The following is a 20767-nucleotide window of genomic DNA, read 5'->3' as shown; positions in this document are numbered from 1 at the left end:
ATAATTCGAGCCTAAAATGAATGTGGGAAAGTACCTAACGAGTGATGTTATTGATAAAACATCACGCAGTGAAATGAGGAAAGAACTTTTCAGCACAAATACATTATGTACCATTAATCATTATTATTTATTTTCCTTAAATTAGGATTAGAAGAAATTCTGGGAGATATTTTTGTTTTTTCAGGTTTTCTGGTGTGTTATAGATGTTGATTCCCATAGGGAACCTGAAATATTTGTCCCCAGTGAATGAATTTACAATACCAATGTTGTTGGTCCATTATTGAACATTATGAATTTTCCAACTAACTCATTCCTGGTTAACTGGGTGAGTTGGCCGAGCGGTTAGAGGCAGCTGTGAGCTTGCATCTGGGAGATAGTGGGTTTGAATCCCACTGTCGGCAGCCCTGAAGATGGTTTTCCATGGTTTCCCACTTTCACACCAGGCAAAGGCTGGGGCTGTACCTTAATTAAGGCCACGGCCGCTTCCTTCCAACTCCTAGACCTTTCCTATCCCATCATTGGCATAACACCTATCTGTGTTGGTGCGACGTAAAGCCGCTAGCATTCCTGGTTGCCATTTTTCACCTCAGTGTGCTAAATTGGGCTAATCAGCTGGTAAATAGCACACCTACCAAGACTCATGGCTAGTACATTCCATGGAGGCCACTGCGTAGGCTTTATGGAGCCACCGGCAGTGCCAATGCACTATGAGAGACTTTTCAAAAATTGATGCCTGCCTGGGAGCACACTGGAGTGAAACACTGGCAACCAGGAATGAGTTGGCTGGAAAATTTATAATGTCCAATAAGGGACCAACTACATTGGTATTTTCTGGCGTGTTGCAAAAAAATCGGGAGATTTTCTGAAATTTCGGGAGACTTGACAACACTGCTTGCTGCCTAGTTGCTGTTCACTGCCAATGTATTAGCACTTCTTATAGGTATCTTCAAAGCATTCTGGTAGCATATTCCGTAAAACACGATAGACTGCATACTGCAGAGAAAGCTCTTACACTTGTACTGGGTAGAGACTATGAAGAAGGTGAAGACGGGAAGGATTTAAATCTGCCCGTGCCATGTCCAAAGCTGTGGAATTAATGAGAAGTTTTGCATGAGTGGAAATGAGTAAAATATGCTTTGCTACTACTGAAACATTTTCATTCCATCCTTGAGGAGTACGACGAGCCTCTTAGATGGTAACTCCATCTCTCAGGTCAGGGAGATATGATACACAGTGAAGGAGAAGGTGAGGGGGTTGGTAACCGTGGCCTTTACTAGGAACTGTCCCAGCATTTGCCTTAGTGCAGAAGAATGGAAAACCGCAGAAAACCAATCTCAGGACATTCAACGGTGGGGACCAGCCGCTCTCTGTCTCCCAAATATAGAGACGTAGAGCCGTGGTCTATCCTCCTCTGCTTGGTTGGTTGGTAGGAGTGCAGAACTGTCGGACCATGTGCCAGTGGCAACTTGCAGGCCGAAGCCCACTCTGCATCCATCGACCGTATACATAATGATATCTGAACCAAATATATATTTTTAAAAAAAAGGATAAGTCAGCATTGCAAACAAATGCGAGCGAGAAAGCAGAGTGTGGAAAGGAACAAACATATCTCACAGCGAGGGTCTCACTGCATTTGAAGCAGCACTACGCTACGCAGAACAACAACCAGAGGACCCCCTGTGGATGAAGAATACACCCACAGTATCCCCTGCCTGTCATAAGGGGCGACCAAAGGATGATCAAATTAGAAACATGAAACTACTTGTGATTAGTACTATCACGCAGGGAACACCATGGGTTGATTTTACTTGCGTGTAGTACCACTACGTTAGGTACAAACTAGGTTTGTGATTAGTAGCAACAGAGTGCGTTGCCGGCTTTTACAGTACCTATGATTAGTACAACTTTATGAGGAACACCACGGGATAGTGTGGGTCCCTGTGTTTAGTACACTTATGTGATGAACACCACAGGTTTGCATTGCCAGTAAATGGCGTCGCAATGTGCGAAAAACCATAGGTCTGTATTACACGTGCAAATTTCATTACCTGTGAGTAGTACCATAATGTGTGGAATGCCGTGAGTCTACGTTACTTGTGATTAGTACCGCAACATGACATATACCATGGTTCTACTTTCCTAGTGATAAGTACCATTATGAGGGGCAGATGACTTGGATTTTGGACTCCTTTAGACTAAAAGCATCATCAATTCAGTATTATACTATAGAAGCAGTCCCTTGGTCAGTAATACTATTGTTTTACGTCAGTATCTGTGAATGCGATACCTTGCCTGTCAGATCCACTTATTGCTTTAACTTCATATCCATCCATTCATTCTTCGACGTCACGTTTTGAATTCTGGTCAGTGGAGGATTTCGGACTTTTAATTTGTCATTAAATTTTGTGTCATTAGGGGCCGATGACCTAGATGGCATGGCGTTGCTGTACAAAAATGATGTCACATTCAGCAACAGAAGTCAGTTAAGGACTTTTTCAAAAAATAACCTTAATCCATGGCATAACACTGTAAGAAATGACAATACAGGACCTTAGCTTCAATCGTCGCCGACTTTTTTTTCGTGTTCCACAATTTTCTCTGTGTTGCTACATGTAGTCCAAATTATTCCAGATCTGAGGTGCCTTCAGCCCCCAATTACGTCGGATTATCGACACTCTGCTCTATTATATTCCATGTTTTTGTCTTTTTAATGTTGGGAATATGCAATACCGTCAACTGAGGGACGTTTTTGTAAATAAGAAATAACAGAACGGTTGATCTCATGCCAGGTTTGAAGTCTCCAAAGGAACGTCACCAAGTATCTTCAACTATTGTGTGATAGCATTAGACATGTCAAGTGTTGATGGTTTCAGAAGTCAGAGCCACAAATTCCAGTAACTTCTGTGATAAAAGAAGATGCCAGGAAAATGTCAGCTAAGCGACGTCTCTCTCTCATCTGGCCCAACGTGCATAACATATTGGAGAGCAAAGTCATCATTCGGAAAACAAGTGGGTAAGTTTGAGCGTCTGATCACCAACCATTACATGTTGCACTCACATACTGGTTTGTTCTGATTACGTTTTTCACACTAAGAACATCCAATTCCCTCCCCATCCAACCATTTAGGGCAACTGCCTATCTGTTGTTTATCTAGTCTTTTCTTAAAGAAGTTGGAAATTTATTGAAGATTTCCCTTGATAAATTATTCCAATTCCTAACTCCTCTTCCTATTAACAAATATTTGCCCCAATGTCCTTGAATTCTAACTTTATCTTCATATTATGATGTTTCCTACCTTTAAAAGTTCCACTCAAACTTGCTTGTCTACTACGTCGTCATCCCACTGACAGCTCCGAACATTCTGCTTATTCCAATTGATTATTAATTGCCAGTGTTTCGCTCCAGTGTGCCGATTTGGGCTCATCAGTTGGTAACTAGCACACCTACCAAGATGCATGGCTAGTGCAGGCCACAGCATAGACTACTTGCACGTTGGGGCAAAACGCTGGCACCAAGAATGAGTTAGCTGGAAAATTTATAAGTCCAATAATGGAATTATGAATTTACTCATTCAAGGCAAATATTTCAGTTTTCCTATGGGAATCAATATCTGTATCACATTCTGCTTAATCAAGCTGTTCATCTCCTTATTCCTAAGTCTTCTCAGCCCAGAATATACAATAATTTTGCAACACTAGTTTTTTAAATCAAAGTTTATAATTTTCATGTTCCGTATTGATGACAATGTAATTATTGTAGATAAATGAGGTAATTCACTTAATCAATACAATATAAAATTAGTACTTTATTTTATTTTAATCATGGTGCTATTTCTGGCCTATTCATATTAAGCCATCATCAGCCATAAGGTATTAAAACACACACACAAAAAACTAATTTTCCCTATATGTAACAAAATAGATGGCACAATACTTGAAAATAGTTCTGATCCAATATTCAATATACACTGAAATAAGTTGCTGTCTTGAGGATACAACACAACACCAGAAAATTCTTATGATCTGTTAATACTGTATACTTCAATAAATATAAATCACTTTCTTGAAGATTTATAAATAATTTGTTGAACTCTTGTATAAAATGAAAAGCAGTTGGAGAAAAATGAAGAAAGAATAGATTGATGTTATATTAGATCAAATACAGTAGAGACAATACACAACACTTACGGATTTCGCCTTGCTAAAATGGGAGACAATTCGACGGTGGCGCTCCTAGTGACTTGACCTGAACAAATCGCGCTAAATTCAAATATCAATGGAAATGTATATACGGAAATGGATAAATAAATTACGTCTAGAAAGAAAGTGGTATTGAGATATTAACTTCGAAGTTGCTAAAGCAATTCTGGATAAATGAATGAAGAATTATTTAAAAGTTTATTATTCAAAGACTGAAATTAGACATATAAACAAGGTGTGAAATGGACTGCTGTGAAATGGCTTGATCTTTCATTTATGCATTACTTTTTTAGCTTTAGCATACCTGCCTGAAATCTTACGGTTGGATTTGTCTTTATACCTCATTTAAAAACATTGTATCATCACATTAAGACATTTGTCAATAAAAATATCGGTACATTCCTTACACATATGATGCAATGAATTAACATTTAATAGCTGGACAATTTTCCTCTTAACATGAAGCCTACTAACAGAAAGAAAATCTATAAAATCCCGGTTTTAATCTGAGAAGTAGGATAAAAGAAAGAAAAGTTTGAAAATGTTGTCGATAGTGATGCTTTGAGGAATATTTACCTACAATTTGTGTAAAAATGTAACATACCCTTGGCTGTATAGTCGAGGATTTTTAAAGTCGCTGGCCTGGAAATGATCTGAACAGATCTTATAATTCTTATACAAGCGTAACGTCCCTTCTTTTTTGTACACTTTATCCAAATCGCTTCTGTGACATTTCAAAACCCACAGATCACACCTACAACAACACATCGGTATTGAAGGTTAACTGCTGCACTATACAATAAAATATGCGTATTACATTTTATGCCAGTTAAAATATGGGTCGAGCAGGTCAGAAGATTATGAAGTACTATAAACATCTCTGTCACTGGAAGAATATATATGCAAACACAATATTACTTACGTATTCTTGTCACGAGGGAACCTGAAGAACGACCGCGCATTTTTTCTACTTCGTAATTACTGCAGCCAAACACAGCACATACCTTTCCCCTCATGTTGAGAGAAGATATCAAGGAATGACACACGCTACTATTTAATTATGCCAACTCACTGAAAACGCATAAATAACACCAAAAACTTCACACAAAAATACACGTGCTCTTATGACAGAATCAGTACCGTTCAGGTCTATCCGCTAGAGTGAGCTCCAATAGCTGTCCCTCGGTATCTCGCTCAGTGTCGCGTATTGTCTCTACTGTATTTGATTAGATCTTAGTATACCAACAAATCGAATCAAATCGAATTGAATCAAATTGAATCAAATCAAATCAAATCAAAATACTTTCTTTGCAAATGAGGTGTCTACCTTGGTGGCAAATGATACACAAAAATACACCATTGTTCTCAACAACTAAATTTTTAATTAAAAAGAAAAGAAGACATTTTTCTAAAATACAGTATTATACAATTTATTTATTTAGTCTGATCCAGGACACCCTAGATTTGCCATAAGACACAGAATAATGCACAATAACAATTTTGAGGGAAGATAAAAAGATTAATGTTTTAAAAAATGATAGGTTACAATTAACCATGTTAAATGGCATGAACTCCATATAAATGGTGACGAAGAATCGAAACGGAGTATTTGATGAGTGAGACGACTATCTCATCTTGTAGGCTTCTCGCTAGTTTATATTTTTGTCGCCATGTGACGAAAGATTTGGGAATTGTTCCCCTCGCGCCAAAGAAAAGTCCAGTCACTGTAATTTTTTTAAGGTTATACGACTCAAGAAAGAAAGGGATGGTTGGATTATAGATATCCTTTTTCTCATTGTCTATGTCAGTCAGCTGAGAGGCTGAAGATTCAAAGCGTACCGTAGGATCAATAATTTGTGCTTCGTTCCTCCGTCTGTCAATCGCTATAATATCAATCCTGCGAGTGCTGCCTCCTATTAAACACACACCTCATCCTTAATAAATTTATATTATTTAAAAAATTCTACTCATAATATCTTCTGTAACTTACACACTAAATAAACTCATATACATTATGTGGAATCACTTCAAAAACAATTATACAATTGCTATAAGATTTAAATGTACATTGCCCGTTTTTAAACCTAATGTGCATAACGACCTGCTGCGTCTTAACCAGAGCCCCTTTGCCACTGCTCTTCACAGTTTCTGAAGGGCCTTCACAGCTACAGGCAGTCCCCTACTTTCAGTGGCGTATCCTGGAATCTCCACTGAGGCATGCAACTAGTAACCATGCAGTTAACACAATGTATTAAGTAAATTTCAATTCTACTCACCCTAATTACATGTAGGTGAACTCGAGCCAAACAGTTTTACTGTAAGTTTCTGGATTGAACGTGCGTACACAATTCTTGTTTTCTGTTTTTAAATTTACGAGGGTCCGCCTCTGTGGTGTAGTGGTTAGTGTGATTAGCAGCCACCCCCGGAGGCCCGGGTTCGATTCCCGGCTCTGCTGGAACGGGGTCCACTCAGCCTCGGGAGGTCAACTGAGTAGAGGTGGGTTCGATTCCCACCTCAGCCATCCTCGAAATGGTTTTCCGTGGTTTCCCACTTCTCCTCCAGGCAAATGCCGGGAAGGTACATAACTTCAGGCCACGGCCGCTTCCTTCCCTCTTCCTTGTCTATCCCTTCCAATCTTCCCATCCCCCGCAAGGCCCGTTCAGCATAGCAGGTGAGGCAGCCTGGGCGAGGTACTGGTCATCCTCCCCAGTTGTATACCCCGACCCAGAGTCTGAAGCTCCAGTACACTGCCCTTGAGGCGGTAGAGGAGGGATCCCTCGCTGAGTCCGAGGGAAAAGCCAACCCTGGAGGGTAAACAGATTAAGAAGAAGAAGAAGAAGAAGAAGAAGAAGAAGAAGAAGACATTTACGAGGGAAGGTAGAGGTCTCCCGGCTTTAACTATTTGAATCTTTTCATCAAACGAACGGCCAGTAAATGGCTTTTCAAACTGATTTACAATTATATCCGTTTTAGACTCATCCATCGTTAATACCACATGTGCGCAAAATATAACAAAACACCGAAAACACAATGAATTAACTCACTAGTTAGCCACAACTCAAGCACTGGAGGCGGAGGTAAGTCACCCCAGTGGCATTGGTCAGTTTCGTCACATTGGGTTCTCGCCGGGGGGTAAAGATGCCGACTTTCTCCAAGTTGCTAACAGATGGCAGACAGTAGCACAGGTATGGGGTGACAAATTCTGACCAAGTTTCAATTGCAGCGACATCGTTCGGAGGGTTTCAGAACTACGTCTGCCACTGAATGCAATTTTAAGATTGAATGCCTTTCATCCTTAACTCCTGCATTCGCTGTCTCTTCCTTCCTAGAGTGGAGTAGACGGCGAGACTACACCAGCACCACACGTAGTCAAGCAAAGGAACCGATACAGTTGCGCGGACCTTTTGAACTTCTGAGAGATGAAATCGTTAATATTTGACTTGAAACAACCTAAAATCGTACATCAGACAGTTCTTTGTGTTATCATAACGCATGCAATGAATGCCTTGCATTCAAGGAGAATACGCCTCTGCCTACTTTGACTGTCCAATCTCCATAGAGAAGGGGATGGAATTAATTTATTCACAAAAATTCTTTATTTACAATATTCTACACAGGTTGAATGCGCTCTAACATTTCTTTTATCTGTTGCTGTTTATTCTTTTCTTGAATATCTGTACAGATTTTTGTTATATGTATGGCCAAATAGTTTTTATGTGTTTTAAGACCTTATGGCTGATGATGGCCTAATATCAATAGACCAAAACTAGTACCACAATTAAAACAAACTGAATTACTAACTTTTAGATTATATTGATTAGGTGGATTACCTCATTTTGTCTACAATCATTACACTAGTCTTTTGTTGGAAAACATCCAGAACAAATCATGCTGTTTTTCTTTGGAACTCTTCCAATTCTATTATCAAGTAATCCTGGTGTGGATCTCATACACTGGAGCCACACTCTAATTGTGGTCTCACCAGTAATTTACACACCCTCTCTTTTGCATCTTCATTACAAGCCCTAAATATCTTCATAGCCATATGAAGAGGTCTGTAAGCTTAATTTACAATTTCACACCAGGTACCTTAATTACCTGTATCTTAATTAAGGCCACAGCTGCTTCCTTCCCACTCTTAGCCCTTTCCTATGCCATCGTCGCCATAACACCTATCTGTGTCGGTGCGAGATAAAGCAGATTGTTAAAACAAATTAATTTAGTATGATTTCCCACACGAAGATCATTCATCATTCCTTATACAGGTAGGTATTTACATTGTTCCTCATGAGGCACTTTCACCGCAGTAACACAGTAATTAAAACTGAGAGGACTTTCCTCTATGACCTGACTTTCCATCCCATTTACCATTATACTGCGTCACAACATGTTCGAGATCTTTTTGCAGTTAAGTTCTTAAGTTATTTATTGCTCCAGACAGTAAGACATCATCCTCAAAATACCTTGTCTGCGATTCCGGTTCTTCATTCGTATCATAAACATATAATGTAAAGGTCCAATTACACTGCCCTGTGGAACCCCGTCTTATTCATTGCAGAATCAGATAATGTTTCACTTACTCTAATTCCCAGAGTTCCATTTTCTAGAAATTTAGCCACCCATTCAGTCACACTTTTGTCTAGCCTGATGGCCCTCATTTTCATCAGTAGTTTCCGATTCTGTCATGCTAGTTCACCAGTTCGGAAATCAGCTCTAAATTATATACTGTATATTTTTTTATAACACCATAGATGGTACATTGATTGTTTAAAGCAATGATAAGATATATTTCAGTGAAAGATAAGATCAAGTTCTTTTTTTTAAAGAAGTATAGAAGCGGTGGTGCAATGGCCTTCACTGCGGCTTCGCACTTTAACGTGTGTGACGTCTCTTTAAACGACAAGTATCATCAAAAGAATAAGAAAAGTGTTTTAGACTATAACAAAGTTGAACTGTTGGCAGTTTAGGAAAATAAATTAATGTGGACATTCCTTTTTATGTAAATAATGTGTTTTAGAATTCAGTCCTTTCTTAAGGATTTTGTAAATCTTTAATAATCGCTGAAGAAGAGAACTGACATTGTTCTCAAAACATGTATGAAACCAATATGAATTATATAAGTTAAATATTTTTGTATTGCCTTGTTTCACAGTTTTTTTGATAAAATATATTTAGTTCCTCAAGAACAATGTGCAATTTCCTGACCTTCTCTCACACACATTGTTGCACTTCAAAAACTGACAAATTATCTAGTCAGATGGTCTACAAGTCTAGGGTTAAATTCAAATAAAATACGTACTTTTGGAAAAACATCACCTCAGTCGCTCCTCTGGATTGGCCATTTTTTATTAATTTCGGATTTTAAAATTAAATACTAGTTTTGAACTTAGGTATTTTTTGGTTTACTATATTTGAGTTCATACATTCTACTTCAATACAATAATTGATAGATCCCACACCATGGAAATAGTGGTTTTAAATTAGTAGGATTTTCACCTTTTAAAATGTTCAACAGATTAACCTAACTAATAAAATATGGCAGATCATGCATTTATTTGGTTTTTAGATCATTCAGAATTCTTTGTAAAAGAGTTAAGTCTGCATAATAATTAGTATGTAAATAATATATGTGATCTGTTAGGTCTGTTCAGTTGGTATAAATCACTGCTGTTCAGTCTAAGGTCGCGCGCGACCACCGTTATGTGCACACTGCTGTCGAGTCGACAGAGCTCTTGACACGATTTGAAATGGAGAATATGATGTATAGAGCTGTAGTTTGCTGCCGTCTATTTTTTTTTTTTCTGAGAACTATATGAAACAAATCTTATACTCTAGTGCCGATCAATGCACATAGTATGTTTGTTTCATAGTAACAACAATGAAAACCAGAGAGCGTACACCATCTGGCCTTCATTCTCTGCAATAAATGACACAGCCCATATGGCGTATGGCCTTCGACCTCAATGTGTTAATGTTTGTAGCCATCAATTCCTCTTAATGAACTGCTGTTTTCTTGTGTTTGCAGACAATATTCACACGAAGTGAAGACTGTGTCCCAGTTGTTGGACGATGAGGACAACCAGTTGGTACTGAACACAGCACTCGCCATAACGGGCTCCGCCATACAGCCGGAGAAGAAACCTCGCGTGCCCACCATGAGCGAAAGGGACCTCACCAGGCGATAGCAGCCGAGATATTCTCGCTTGATGAAGCACCATTCAGAAACTATCTTGAGCCAGAGGGATTTCACTCGGCGATAGCAAACGAGCAACTCTCCCCTGATGAAGAAGCATTCAGAAATTATCTTGAGCCAGAGGAATTTCCCCAAGTGATAGCAGATAGGAAGCGCTCCCTTGATGAAGAATCCTTCGGACCTTACGGTGAACAAGAGAAACCTCACCCGGTGATAGCAGATGAGAAACTGTCATTTAGTGAGGAAACAGTCAGAATCTATCGTGAGAAGGACGAACCCCACTCGGTGACAATAGACGACAAACTGTCATTAATGGCGAAGTGCACGAACCCTGTTTAGCATAATCAACGTTTAAAATCCTTCCTAAATGTTGTTTGAACAAAGCTGCAGAGTATCATTCCTGATTATTGTAGGTTGAAGTTAAACTGTCAAGTTTGTGTGATTACCGGACAAAGGCTGCCAGATTTGAAGATGACTTTGAACATGAAGTGGAATAGAAGAGAAATGAGTGCAAAGAGTTAAAAGAGGCAATGCTTTTGAAGAACTAAGGGCTAGAAATTTTTTGGAAAGATTCTGTTTATCTAAAAGAACAAAAGAAAAATCCAGGTTCATTTCATCTGAAAATGGTGCAAAATAACCTACATTTTCCAATGTAGAGAAATCATCCTGTCGTCCGACTCATTGGCTGAACGGTCAGCATACTGGCCTTCGGTTCAGAGGGTCCCGGGTTCGATTCCCGGCCGGGTCGGGGATTTTAACCTTAATTGGTTAACTCCAATGGCATGGGGGCTGGGTGTATGTGTTGTCTTCATCATCATTTCATCCTCATCACGACGCTTAGGTCGCCTACGGGTGTCAAATAGAAAGACCTGCACCTGGCGAGCCGAACCCGTCCTGGGATATCCCGGCACTAAAAGCCATACGACATTTCATTTCATCCTGTTTCTGCTATCTTCCATATTTCTATTTTATGGTGACTCAATCTGTATTTTGTGTGTGTGTGTTTTTTTTGGTATATCTTTGTGTCTGATGACTAATTCTGCTACAATATAGGGATTAACGCATTGAAGACTGAACAGGTGAAGTTAGATCTTACACTGTGGACTGAGCATTTTAGTGATTTTTTCACATTTTTACACAAAAATAACTGATAACCTTACTTACAATCACAAACTTATTTTGGAGTCAGAAACGTTTGAGCTATCTATCAATGCATACCTGGTTTTCAAAATTGGAGCAAAACCACTAACTTTTATAAATACATTTTTTAAACATTTTACTACTTTCAATTTCTTAAATTTTCACAATGCATATTAAAAGCATGAAAAGTTATGTATTTACACACACCATGATACTCTTATGAAACACAACATGCGTACTAATCATCGACAAATGAAAAATACATTAATTGTGGAAATTCGCTCTAGACGTCGCCCGCGCGATGCCATGCAGCTATGAAGCTGCGTCGGTAGAATTAGGTTCTGATGATGTGCTGCCACCTGGTATTTTTTTTTTATGAACCATAAGCACTGCGGAATGTGTTCCAGCACTCTGCTAACATTTGTAGTACGTTGAAGTGAATATATAAGCACTAGAAATCAACACCGTACGGTGTATGTCCCTCGTCCTCCATGGAACATTATCATTGATGCATGTCGCTCGTCTTCAATGTGTTCAAATCAGAAACATTAGACGACCTTTCTCTCTTTTGTTCTTCCATGTTGCTAATAAGTAATAAGCAATGCAAAAATTAATAATCTTCTGATGAACAAAAGAAACACAAAATCACCATAGCATGTATATTATTCTGAGTTTGAAAGCAAAACTTGACTCGTGTTCAAATGCACTGCCAACTAACCGTGCTTAAATATTCATAAATTTAAAATGGTGCTCCATGATTCCTTGTAACCAGTCTTTAGCTTTAAAACATGTTCACCTACCCACTGGTTAGGTGAATCTTAAACAAGGTTGATGCACTTGGCCATTAGTAATGAAGCATTCAGAATGTATCATAAGCAAGAGGAGCCTCACCAGGTGATAGCAATCGAGAAACTCTCACTTAGTGAGGAACTATTTGGAACCTATGGTACCGTAAGTGGAAGGGTTTTCAGCAGGTGCTAACTGACAAGAACCTCAAGCTTGCTGAGAAAACTTCCTCTCTCGTATACATGTACCCTTCACAGGGTGCGGTGGCATGTCGTGCAGTTGCAGAGTTTTTTTCCATGCTCTTCTATCCTGCGCTAGATGCATTGCTTAATGTCGAGACCTCCCAACCAATTCCTTTGTCTGGTCAATCCACCTTGCTGTAGCTCTTCCTCGAATCCTTGATCCTTATATTTTGTCCTCAACGATCAGCTTTTTTTCATATCTCCAGTTCTCCTTGATATGTTGCCAAAGTATCTCAAACAGACCTGGCTAATCTTCTTCATGAACCTGTCCTTAATCTTGAGCTCTTCTAGGACAGAAGCGTTCGTCCAGCACTCGGTCCAGAATTTGGTGGTACACCACATTTCCAGTACTTCAATTTTCTTCTTGTCAGCTTGATGAATTGTCCAGGTTTCAGCTGCATATGTGGCAGTAGGGAAAACCAGAGCATTTACCAGCCTGTGTTCGGTGTTGTTAGTGATGACTCAATCTTCCCAGATCTTCATCATCTTCACCATCACATTGCGTGCCATTGCAAGACAGCCCTTTCTTCATTACTAGGGCACCAAGATAAACAAATCTGCTCACTACCTCAAAGCCTCCTATTTGTCTCAGGTGTGGCAAGTTGTTGTTTGCCCAGTCCACGATCATGACCTTTGTCTTGCCAACGTTGATCTCTGTTTCACATTGCCCACTGGCTCTTGTGAGCCAGTCTGTGATAATCTCCATCTTCCTGGTGCTTAATGCTATGATGAGGGTATTGCCTGCAAACCTCAATTTGCTGATCATCTTTCCTCCTACTCAAATGCCTCCTTCCCAGTCTTCCAGCACCAGTCATTTTGTGCTTTGAGTAAATGTCATAGGGTAGAGAGGACAGGATACATCCTCATCTGATGCCAGCTTCCCTGAGAGAGCATCATTGATGCAAACATGGGACCTGTTGTTACTGTAAAGTGCCTTGACTGGATTTATGAGGTGTTCTGGAGTTCACATCTCCCACAGTATATCTGAGTGTGCATCTCATCTCACTGTGTCGAAGGTTTTCTAGAAGTAGACGAAGCACAGAAACATCATGGCGTCGAATTCCCTGTCTTTTTTGATAATCTGGGACAAAGCCTTGCTGTTCCTTTGCAATCTATGGTACCGATACCATAAGTAAAAAAGGGTTCTCACAAGTTGACAGCATGAGAAGCTCTTGCTTTCTGAATAACCCTCGCGAGCCCATGCAGAGTTTCCTATTACTCATCAAGCAATATTCTCTTGAGTTTTGTCACTGACTCGTTAGGCTTAAACTGTTCTACTTGCCAGGTTGTACCTGCCAGCTGGATGTGTTTACTCCATGTGTGATAACTATTAGGTAAACGAAAACATTTCAAGGCAAGACTAATCTTTTTAAATTGGGAGTCTGTGTCGCTTACATGGCTGTGAATGTGATTTCATCAAATAACAGATAGCTTCTCAAAATGTATGTTTGTTATATGGTTATTAGTGTTCAAGAACGTGGTACAAGGGCTGGAACATGGTCCACTCAGCCTTGGAAGGTCAACTGAGTGGAGGGGGCTTCGATTCCCTCCTCAGCCATCCTCGTAGTAGTTTTGCATGGTTTCCCACTTCTCCTCCAGGCAAATGCTAGGATGGTATCTAACTTAAGGCTACGGTTGCTTCCTTACCCCGTTCCTTGCCTATCACTTCCATCCTTCCCATTCCCTCACAAGGCTCCTGTTCAGCATAACAGGTGAGGTCGCCTTGACAAGGTAATGGTCCTCCTCCCCAGTTGTATCCCTGACCAAATATCTCACACTCCAGAACATTGCCTTTCAGGCAGTAAAGGTGGGATCCCTCACTAAGTCTGAGGGAAAAACCAATCCAGGAATGTAAACGAATTAAAAAGTAGTATTCAAGACAAATTATAAGTTAAATTAAATAGGATTATTACAAACTAATTAAACTACAGTTCTGAAACACCTTGTGACAGAGGTAGTCTGTTGCACAGTGGCTGAGCTCACTTCTCTGTTCAACGCTTTGTGACATTTTCTGTACTTGCTGTCTGTCTGTGTTCTTTTTCTTTGTCTTCTCATACCATGCCCCTACGAAGATTGGTGATCCAATTCATTATGATAACTCGTGAAACAGTGACTTGAAAGATGTTATTACAAATTCGTCCATACCCGCAGTGCAGGTCTTTAATCCGGGAATTTCTTCGTCTCTCCACAATCTTTTTCCTGCAGTTTTTTCCTCTATAATGAGTTGGAGAAGTTCATATCATTCACCTCTCATGATGTGCCTGAGCTTTCATTGCTTGGCGGTTTCTAGAAGCTCTTTTTTATTTTTCATTTTAAAGTGTTAGTGACCAACATGTTTCTGGATTCCCTGCGAGATCTTCTCTGTTTATCACAGCATTTGGACGTATGAGGAGTAGAAGGCCTGCAGCATGCGCATTCAGCTGAGTACTTTCTAGTGTTCTTCTGGTCCACTCAGCCACACTTACAGTGCATTTTCCTGGATTTCTTGATCCGCTCTATCAGCTTCAGCAAGTTCCTTCAACTTTGACTTGGATGAATCGACCCTTGTAACATGATGTTACATTTATTTTCCACTAAAATTTGTTTACATGCTCATTATATCTACATTAAAACTATTGTCAAATATCACTAATTGTGTGAGTAAAAACGTTTAGTTAGCAAACGAATGTCAGTTACTTATTCTAAATTGAACAATGTGTCTAATCACGCCCCCTTCTAGAAGTTGATGGTGCATCTGAAATCATATTTCAGCTATCCATACACACATCATCCTGTGTGCAACACATCTTGCACCTGGCCCACCAAGTTACATAGTGAGCAATGTACCCTACAATCTTCTTCTTCTTCATCTAAGCATTTTTTCCTATTGGGCCAGAACACCATTTTTCTCTATGAAATATGTTGTTTGATTTAGCTGCAGAAGCTTCATGTCAGCATTAATGGTGCCTTGCCTCTTGGATGTTGTTCGTCAACTTCTAGATACTAACCACCGTTAGTTATTTTACTCGGTGCAGCGTGCAGGACCTGGGCAATGTCTCGAGACATTTCTCTTGCATTTTCTCATTAATTAGGAATGAATGAATGAATAAATTAGCCTGCAGTATCCCATGAAGGGCAAAGGACTCCCTCGAAAGGGGGAGCTCTGTTCGATTGATCTCGCAAGGTTAGCTAGTCACATGAGATGGTTGTTTTGTCATTTTGTTAGTCTTTTTCCACCAGTTTAGCTTATACCTACTTTTAACAATTTGCCTTCCCTCGTGTGAGCTTTTCATTTCTAATTGTATATTTAGTACTTATTTTGATGCTGTTATCTATACTCATGTAAGTTTTCTATCTATAAATCTATTTCCTAACTCTTATTTGACCACTTTTGACACTTTCACTTTCCAGATTTTACTTGAACCACTGTGTTTCCATCCCTTTCCACTCAGTTCTGGATTGCACTGTCCTGATCCAGTGTGGTCCTAGTAACTGCCTGAAGTCATCTGCCCATCCTCTTCTTGGTCTGCTGTGGCTTCTCTTCCCTGTTTAGGGATCCCACATGGTTGCCCTTTGTGCCCATCTGTCCTGGTGTAGCCTTGCTATGTGCCCTGCCCATTTCCACCTTGCTCTTGTGGCCTGTTGCACGACATTCTCTGAGGATGTAATTTCTTGGGGTGACTTGTTTGGAACTCTGTCTCTCAGTGACATACATACTATTTTCCTTTCCAGATTCCTTTGACATACTGTACTTCTATTGCTCTCTTTTGCTTGGCTGTTAGGTACCAAGTCTGACAGGTGCACAACAATATGAGAATGATGCATGAGTTGAATACCTCAAGTATGAGTTTCCTGTTTAGTGTTTTATCCAGCAGTATGAATTTCATCCCCCAAAAGGCCTTCCAAGCCTGACTTATTCTTCTCTTTACTTTTTTATCCATTCTTTGTGTTAGTGAAATCAGTTGGCCTAGATATACGTATTTGTTCACGTATTGCAATACCTTTCCATCGATTGTAATTGAGTTTGATGGCCATTAGTTTTGTTTTGCTGTAGTTCATTGCAAGTCCTACTATTTTACTGGCTGCAGATAGCATTTGATGTAGTTCCCTGTCAATATTCAATATGCCAATATTTCATCTGATGACAATATACAGAATATGATTCAAAGTCTGAGATGCCCATTGAACACCACAACACGTGCTCTTCTTGCTTGGTTACTGGCCAAAACTCGTTCCTGTTTCCAGCTTCATCGGAAGGGCAGACACCAACATTTAGGGAGGGGCCATCTTGACAGATCTTGAGTCTTGATGTAAAGTGTACGATAGGAACAAAGTTTCACAAACATACGAAATGTAGATGTTTTCAGCAGTTATGGCCAAGTGCATCAACCTTGTTTAAGATGTGGCTAACCAGTGTGGTACCATACCATACCATACCGGTATTTTAAATTTGAGGACTGGTTACAAGGAATCATGAAGCACTATTCTTAATCAATTGTTACTTAAGCACGTTTAGTTGGCAATGTAATTCAATGCTACCATGAAGTTTTGTTTGCAAACGGAGAATTATGAATGCGCTATGGTGATTTCATGTTTCTTTTGTTGGCCGGAAGAATATCCAATTAACCGTCACTGAAAGTATTTATTAGCAACATGGAAGAACAAAGGAGAAAAAGATCATCTATTTTTTTATAACTGATATTGTAACAGAATTACTTTTCAGACACAAAGACGTCATTGAAAATAAAAAGACAGATGGAGTTACAATCAAACAGAAAGAAGAAAGGTGGAATAAAATAGCAGATTGATAATAAAAACAGGAGAGCCTCCGTGGCTCAGACGGCAGCGCGTCGGCCTCTCACCGCTGGATACCGTGGTTCAAATCCCGGTGACTCCATGTGAGATTTGTGCTGGACAAAGCGGAGGCGGGACAGGTTTTTCTCCGGGTACTCCGGTTTTCCCTGTCATATTTCATTCCAGCAACACTCTCCATTATCATTTCATAGCATTTATCACTCATTAATATAAATCACCTTGGGAGTGGCGACCCCATTGTAATAACAGCCTATATATGTTTCATTCATTACATCCCTGACCCGGTCAATGACTAGAAAACAGGTTGTAGGTTTTCATTTTCATTTTTCAATAAAAACAGGATGACTTCTCTGCTCTGGAAATTGTAGGTTATTTTGCATCATATCTGGAAGAAATTAACCTGTTTGATTAGATTACCAAATTTTCTATGACTAAGTTCTTCAAAGGGACCACATCTCTTCAATATTATTATACCTTAGTGCTTATTTGTATTCTGTTCCAGTTATTCCAGATATAGAAGTTCATCTACAGATCTGGCAGCCATTTTATATTCACTGATAATGACTGTTTATGTTTGGTAACTGCGCAAATTTGACTGTTTAACCGTCCATAATCAGGGATATAAATAATAATTAGGAATAATGACCATTTAAACAAGGTTTAGGAAGAATATTAAACACTGATTATGCTGAACAGGGTTTGTGCAGTTGACCATTAGTGCTCAAAATCCAGTAATTTCCTTCTGTGATTGCAATCGCTCTAAACACAAAGGTACATGTTAAAAAAGTATGAAAAACCAAACTGGCTACAAAGAAATAAGTTTCATTAACCATACACCAGAGGACTGTATCCCCCAGAAACATGTTTTGATATACACGCAGTCATATACATTGAAAAACTTGTATGTTGCTTCCACCTATCAGTTTATTTACAGTTCAAAGTTGTAAAAGAATCATATTGAAATAACAGGACATGTTTCAGCTGCATTAGGCCATCTTCATCAGATGAAGAAGTCGCTAGATGTAATGTGATGAAGTCAGAACAGTTCTACATAAAATGATGATGATGATGTAATTAAAAGTTTCTTTTTTCCTTAAAATTTGTTTGATGCAAAAATAATGTCAGTTGATTCAGTGAAATTGTTGTTCCACTTAATATATAAACTTCATCTGATGATGATTCAACATGCACTTATTTTAATTTCTTCTTCTTCTACTGCTTTTCCCAGAGCTGTGGGGTTGCGGGTGCGAAATGTGTTCGTGTGTGTGTGTGTGTGTGTGTGTGTGTGTGTGTGTGTGTGTGTGTGTATATATTTGGCCCTGTTTTACGGTTGGATGCCCTTCCTGACGCCAACCCTATACGGAGGGATGTAATCATTATTGTGTTTTTCTGTGGTGGTTGGTAGTGTAGTACGTTGTCTGAAAATGAAGAGGAAAGTGATGGGATAAACACAAACACCCAGTCCCCCTGCCAGAAGAATGAATCAAAGGCGATTAAAATCCCCGACCCGGCCGGGAATCGAACCCGAGACCCTCTGAACCGAAAGCCTCAACGCTGACCATTCAGCCAATGAGTCGGACCAGCACTTATTTTAATTTATAAGTACCGTATATCATATGAGTGTGAATTTTATTCATGTTTTGTAACTTTGAGTATATTAATTTTAAGGTAACTATAGACAGCTGAAGATGGCCTAATGCGGCCAAAACATGTCCTGTTATAAGATGCTTTCACAACTTAGAACTGTAAATAAACTTACAGGTATTGACTAGTTGGAAGCAATATGCTAGTTTTTCAATTTATATAACATAATTGTCAATATGGATCCAAAATGAAATTTATTTCATACAAGCAGTCATCGCTTGTTAAAGCTGAGAGAGTACGAAGGTGCGAAGGTCAAAGAAAAGTCATGGAGGTATGAGACTATAGAGGTTGCGAACACCAAATTAGTGCAAATTAAAATTTCCTGGGACACTCAGTTCCAAGATTAATATCTCCATAAGGGAGACTGAGAATTTCTGGACAAACCAATGTTATGTTGTACATACTAATGTATATAATTGTACATATTAGTGTAGATTTTGTTTGTGGTAGCTGTACAAGACAGAGTGATGCTATACAATGCCCTTTAGAGTCTCGTAGAATTAATGCTGTTCCTGTAAATAAGGTAGAAGTTATTTCTATGTTTATAAAACTACCCTGAGGATAATATTTAACTGTAAGATAAAATAAAGAAACCCATGAAGAGTCTTCTACTATTGTCTCTCCTTTATACAGTTTATACAAAAAGATTATTGAAACATGTATGTGAATAAAAATAGTAGAAAAGAAGAGATGAACAAATTATTGTGATATTGTTGTTCAATGTTGTAATTAATTAAATTTTCTATAATTAGCAGAGATGAGATGTTCTTTTCCTGATAGTGATGAAAGTTCATAACAATACCATGCATGAGCAGAACTGAACAAGAAAGAGTAATATATCCACCTCTCCCTTGAAATTGTAAGTAAACTTAAGGGGAGTTATGACTGGAATATTTGATTTTTGGACCAAAAACCAGTTTTTTGTTTTATTCGTAAAGATGTAGTCCACTTCTTCCTCTATCAGATAATGGTATTGATTAAGTCTCTTTCACATTTTTACATCCCTTAGCGACCATTCAAATAGAGAGTGCTATGTATTTGAAGGCCTACGACACGCCCTGAAGCAGCACAATGTTTTATGACCTCACGGCAGAACAAGAAGCCGTGTTGAAGAAAATATGAGAAGACAGCATCAGAAGTGGCAAAAAGTATCCAAGGAAGAAAGAATTAGGAGGTTTGAAAGGGAGGCATATGGTGCAGGGCAGTTCCGAAATGAGCAGATATTCTTTTGCTTTTTCCTTGTTTTCCAGTTTTTCAATGTTTTGCTCTGTACAAAAAGCTCCTTGCAATGAAATTCTTGTCAGAATTTGTTTTAACTTGGTGAGATTGTTCTGAAATGTGCAAGTATTTAAATTTGTAATTGAGTTATTTAAAAAAATTCGTAGAAACTAAGTTTTAAACATTTCTGAAGAGAATAGTATTCATCTGATACTAAACCCATTACTGCTTTTACATACATTAAGTAAATGTTAACAAAATTTCAGCTTGATAAAACAAAAACTGTTAAGCAAGGGACTTTCTTATGGGACTACTTTTTAAGTATCAAAAATTGAAATAACATTTGAACCAATACAGCTTTCACCTCTAATTCAGTAAAATGTGTGTTTATTTGCACCTAAATGGAACAACTAAATTTAATGGTCTACTAATTAGGTCCATATACAGTAGACTTCAACTTAATCATACATTTATATATTAAACACACTTAATCCATCTTGTCAATACATTTAATTGTTATTAACATTCATACATGTATTTGTAAAATAAT

General features: G+C 38.8%; 1 protein-coding gene across 1 annotated transcript in view; it reads left to right on the top strand.

The window, feature by feature from the left end:
• LOC136885036 (uncharacterized) overlaps positions 1 to 14370 on the top strand; it is a 113854-nt gene extending 99484 nt beyond the window's left edge. The window contains exons 7-8 of the mRNA XM_067157421.2: positions 2874 to 3013; positions 10226 to 14370. Of these exons, the coding sequence (XP_067013522.2) occupies positions 2874 to 3013; positions 10226 to 10385 (300 nt within the window). The 3' untranslated portion in view covers positions 10386 to 14370. The remainder of the gene's footprint in view (positions 1 to 2873; positions 3014 to 10225) is intronic.
• Positions 14371 to 20767: the final 6397 nt, after the last annotated feature.

Source organism: Anabrus simplex, chromosome 13 (assembly GCF_040414725.1).
Source record: "Anabrus simplex isolate iqAnaSimp1 chromosome 13, ASM4041472v1, whole genome shotgun sequence".
NCBI classification, from domain to species: domain Eukaryota; kingdom Metazoa; phylum Arthropoda; class Insecta; order Orthoptera; family Tettigoniidae; genus Anabrus; species Anabrus simplex.
Note: the sequence above shows the minus strand (reverse complement) of the source record. Positions and strands in the feature narration are given on the sequence as shown.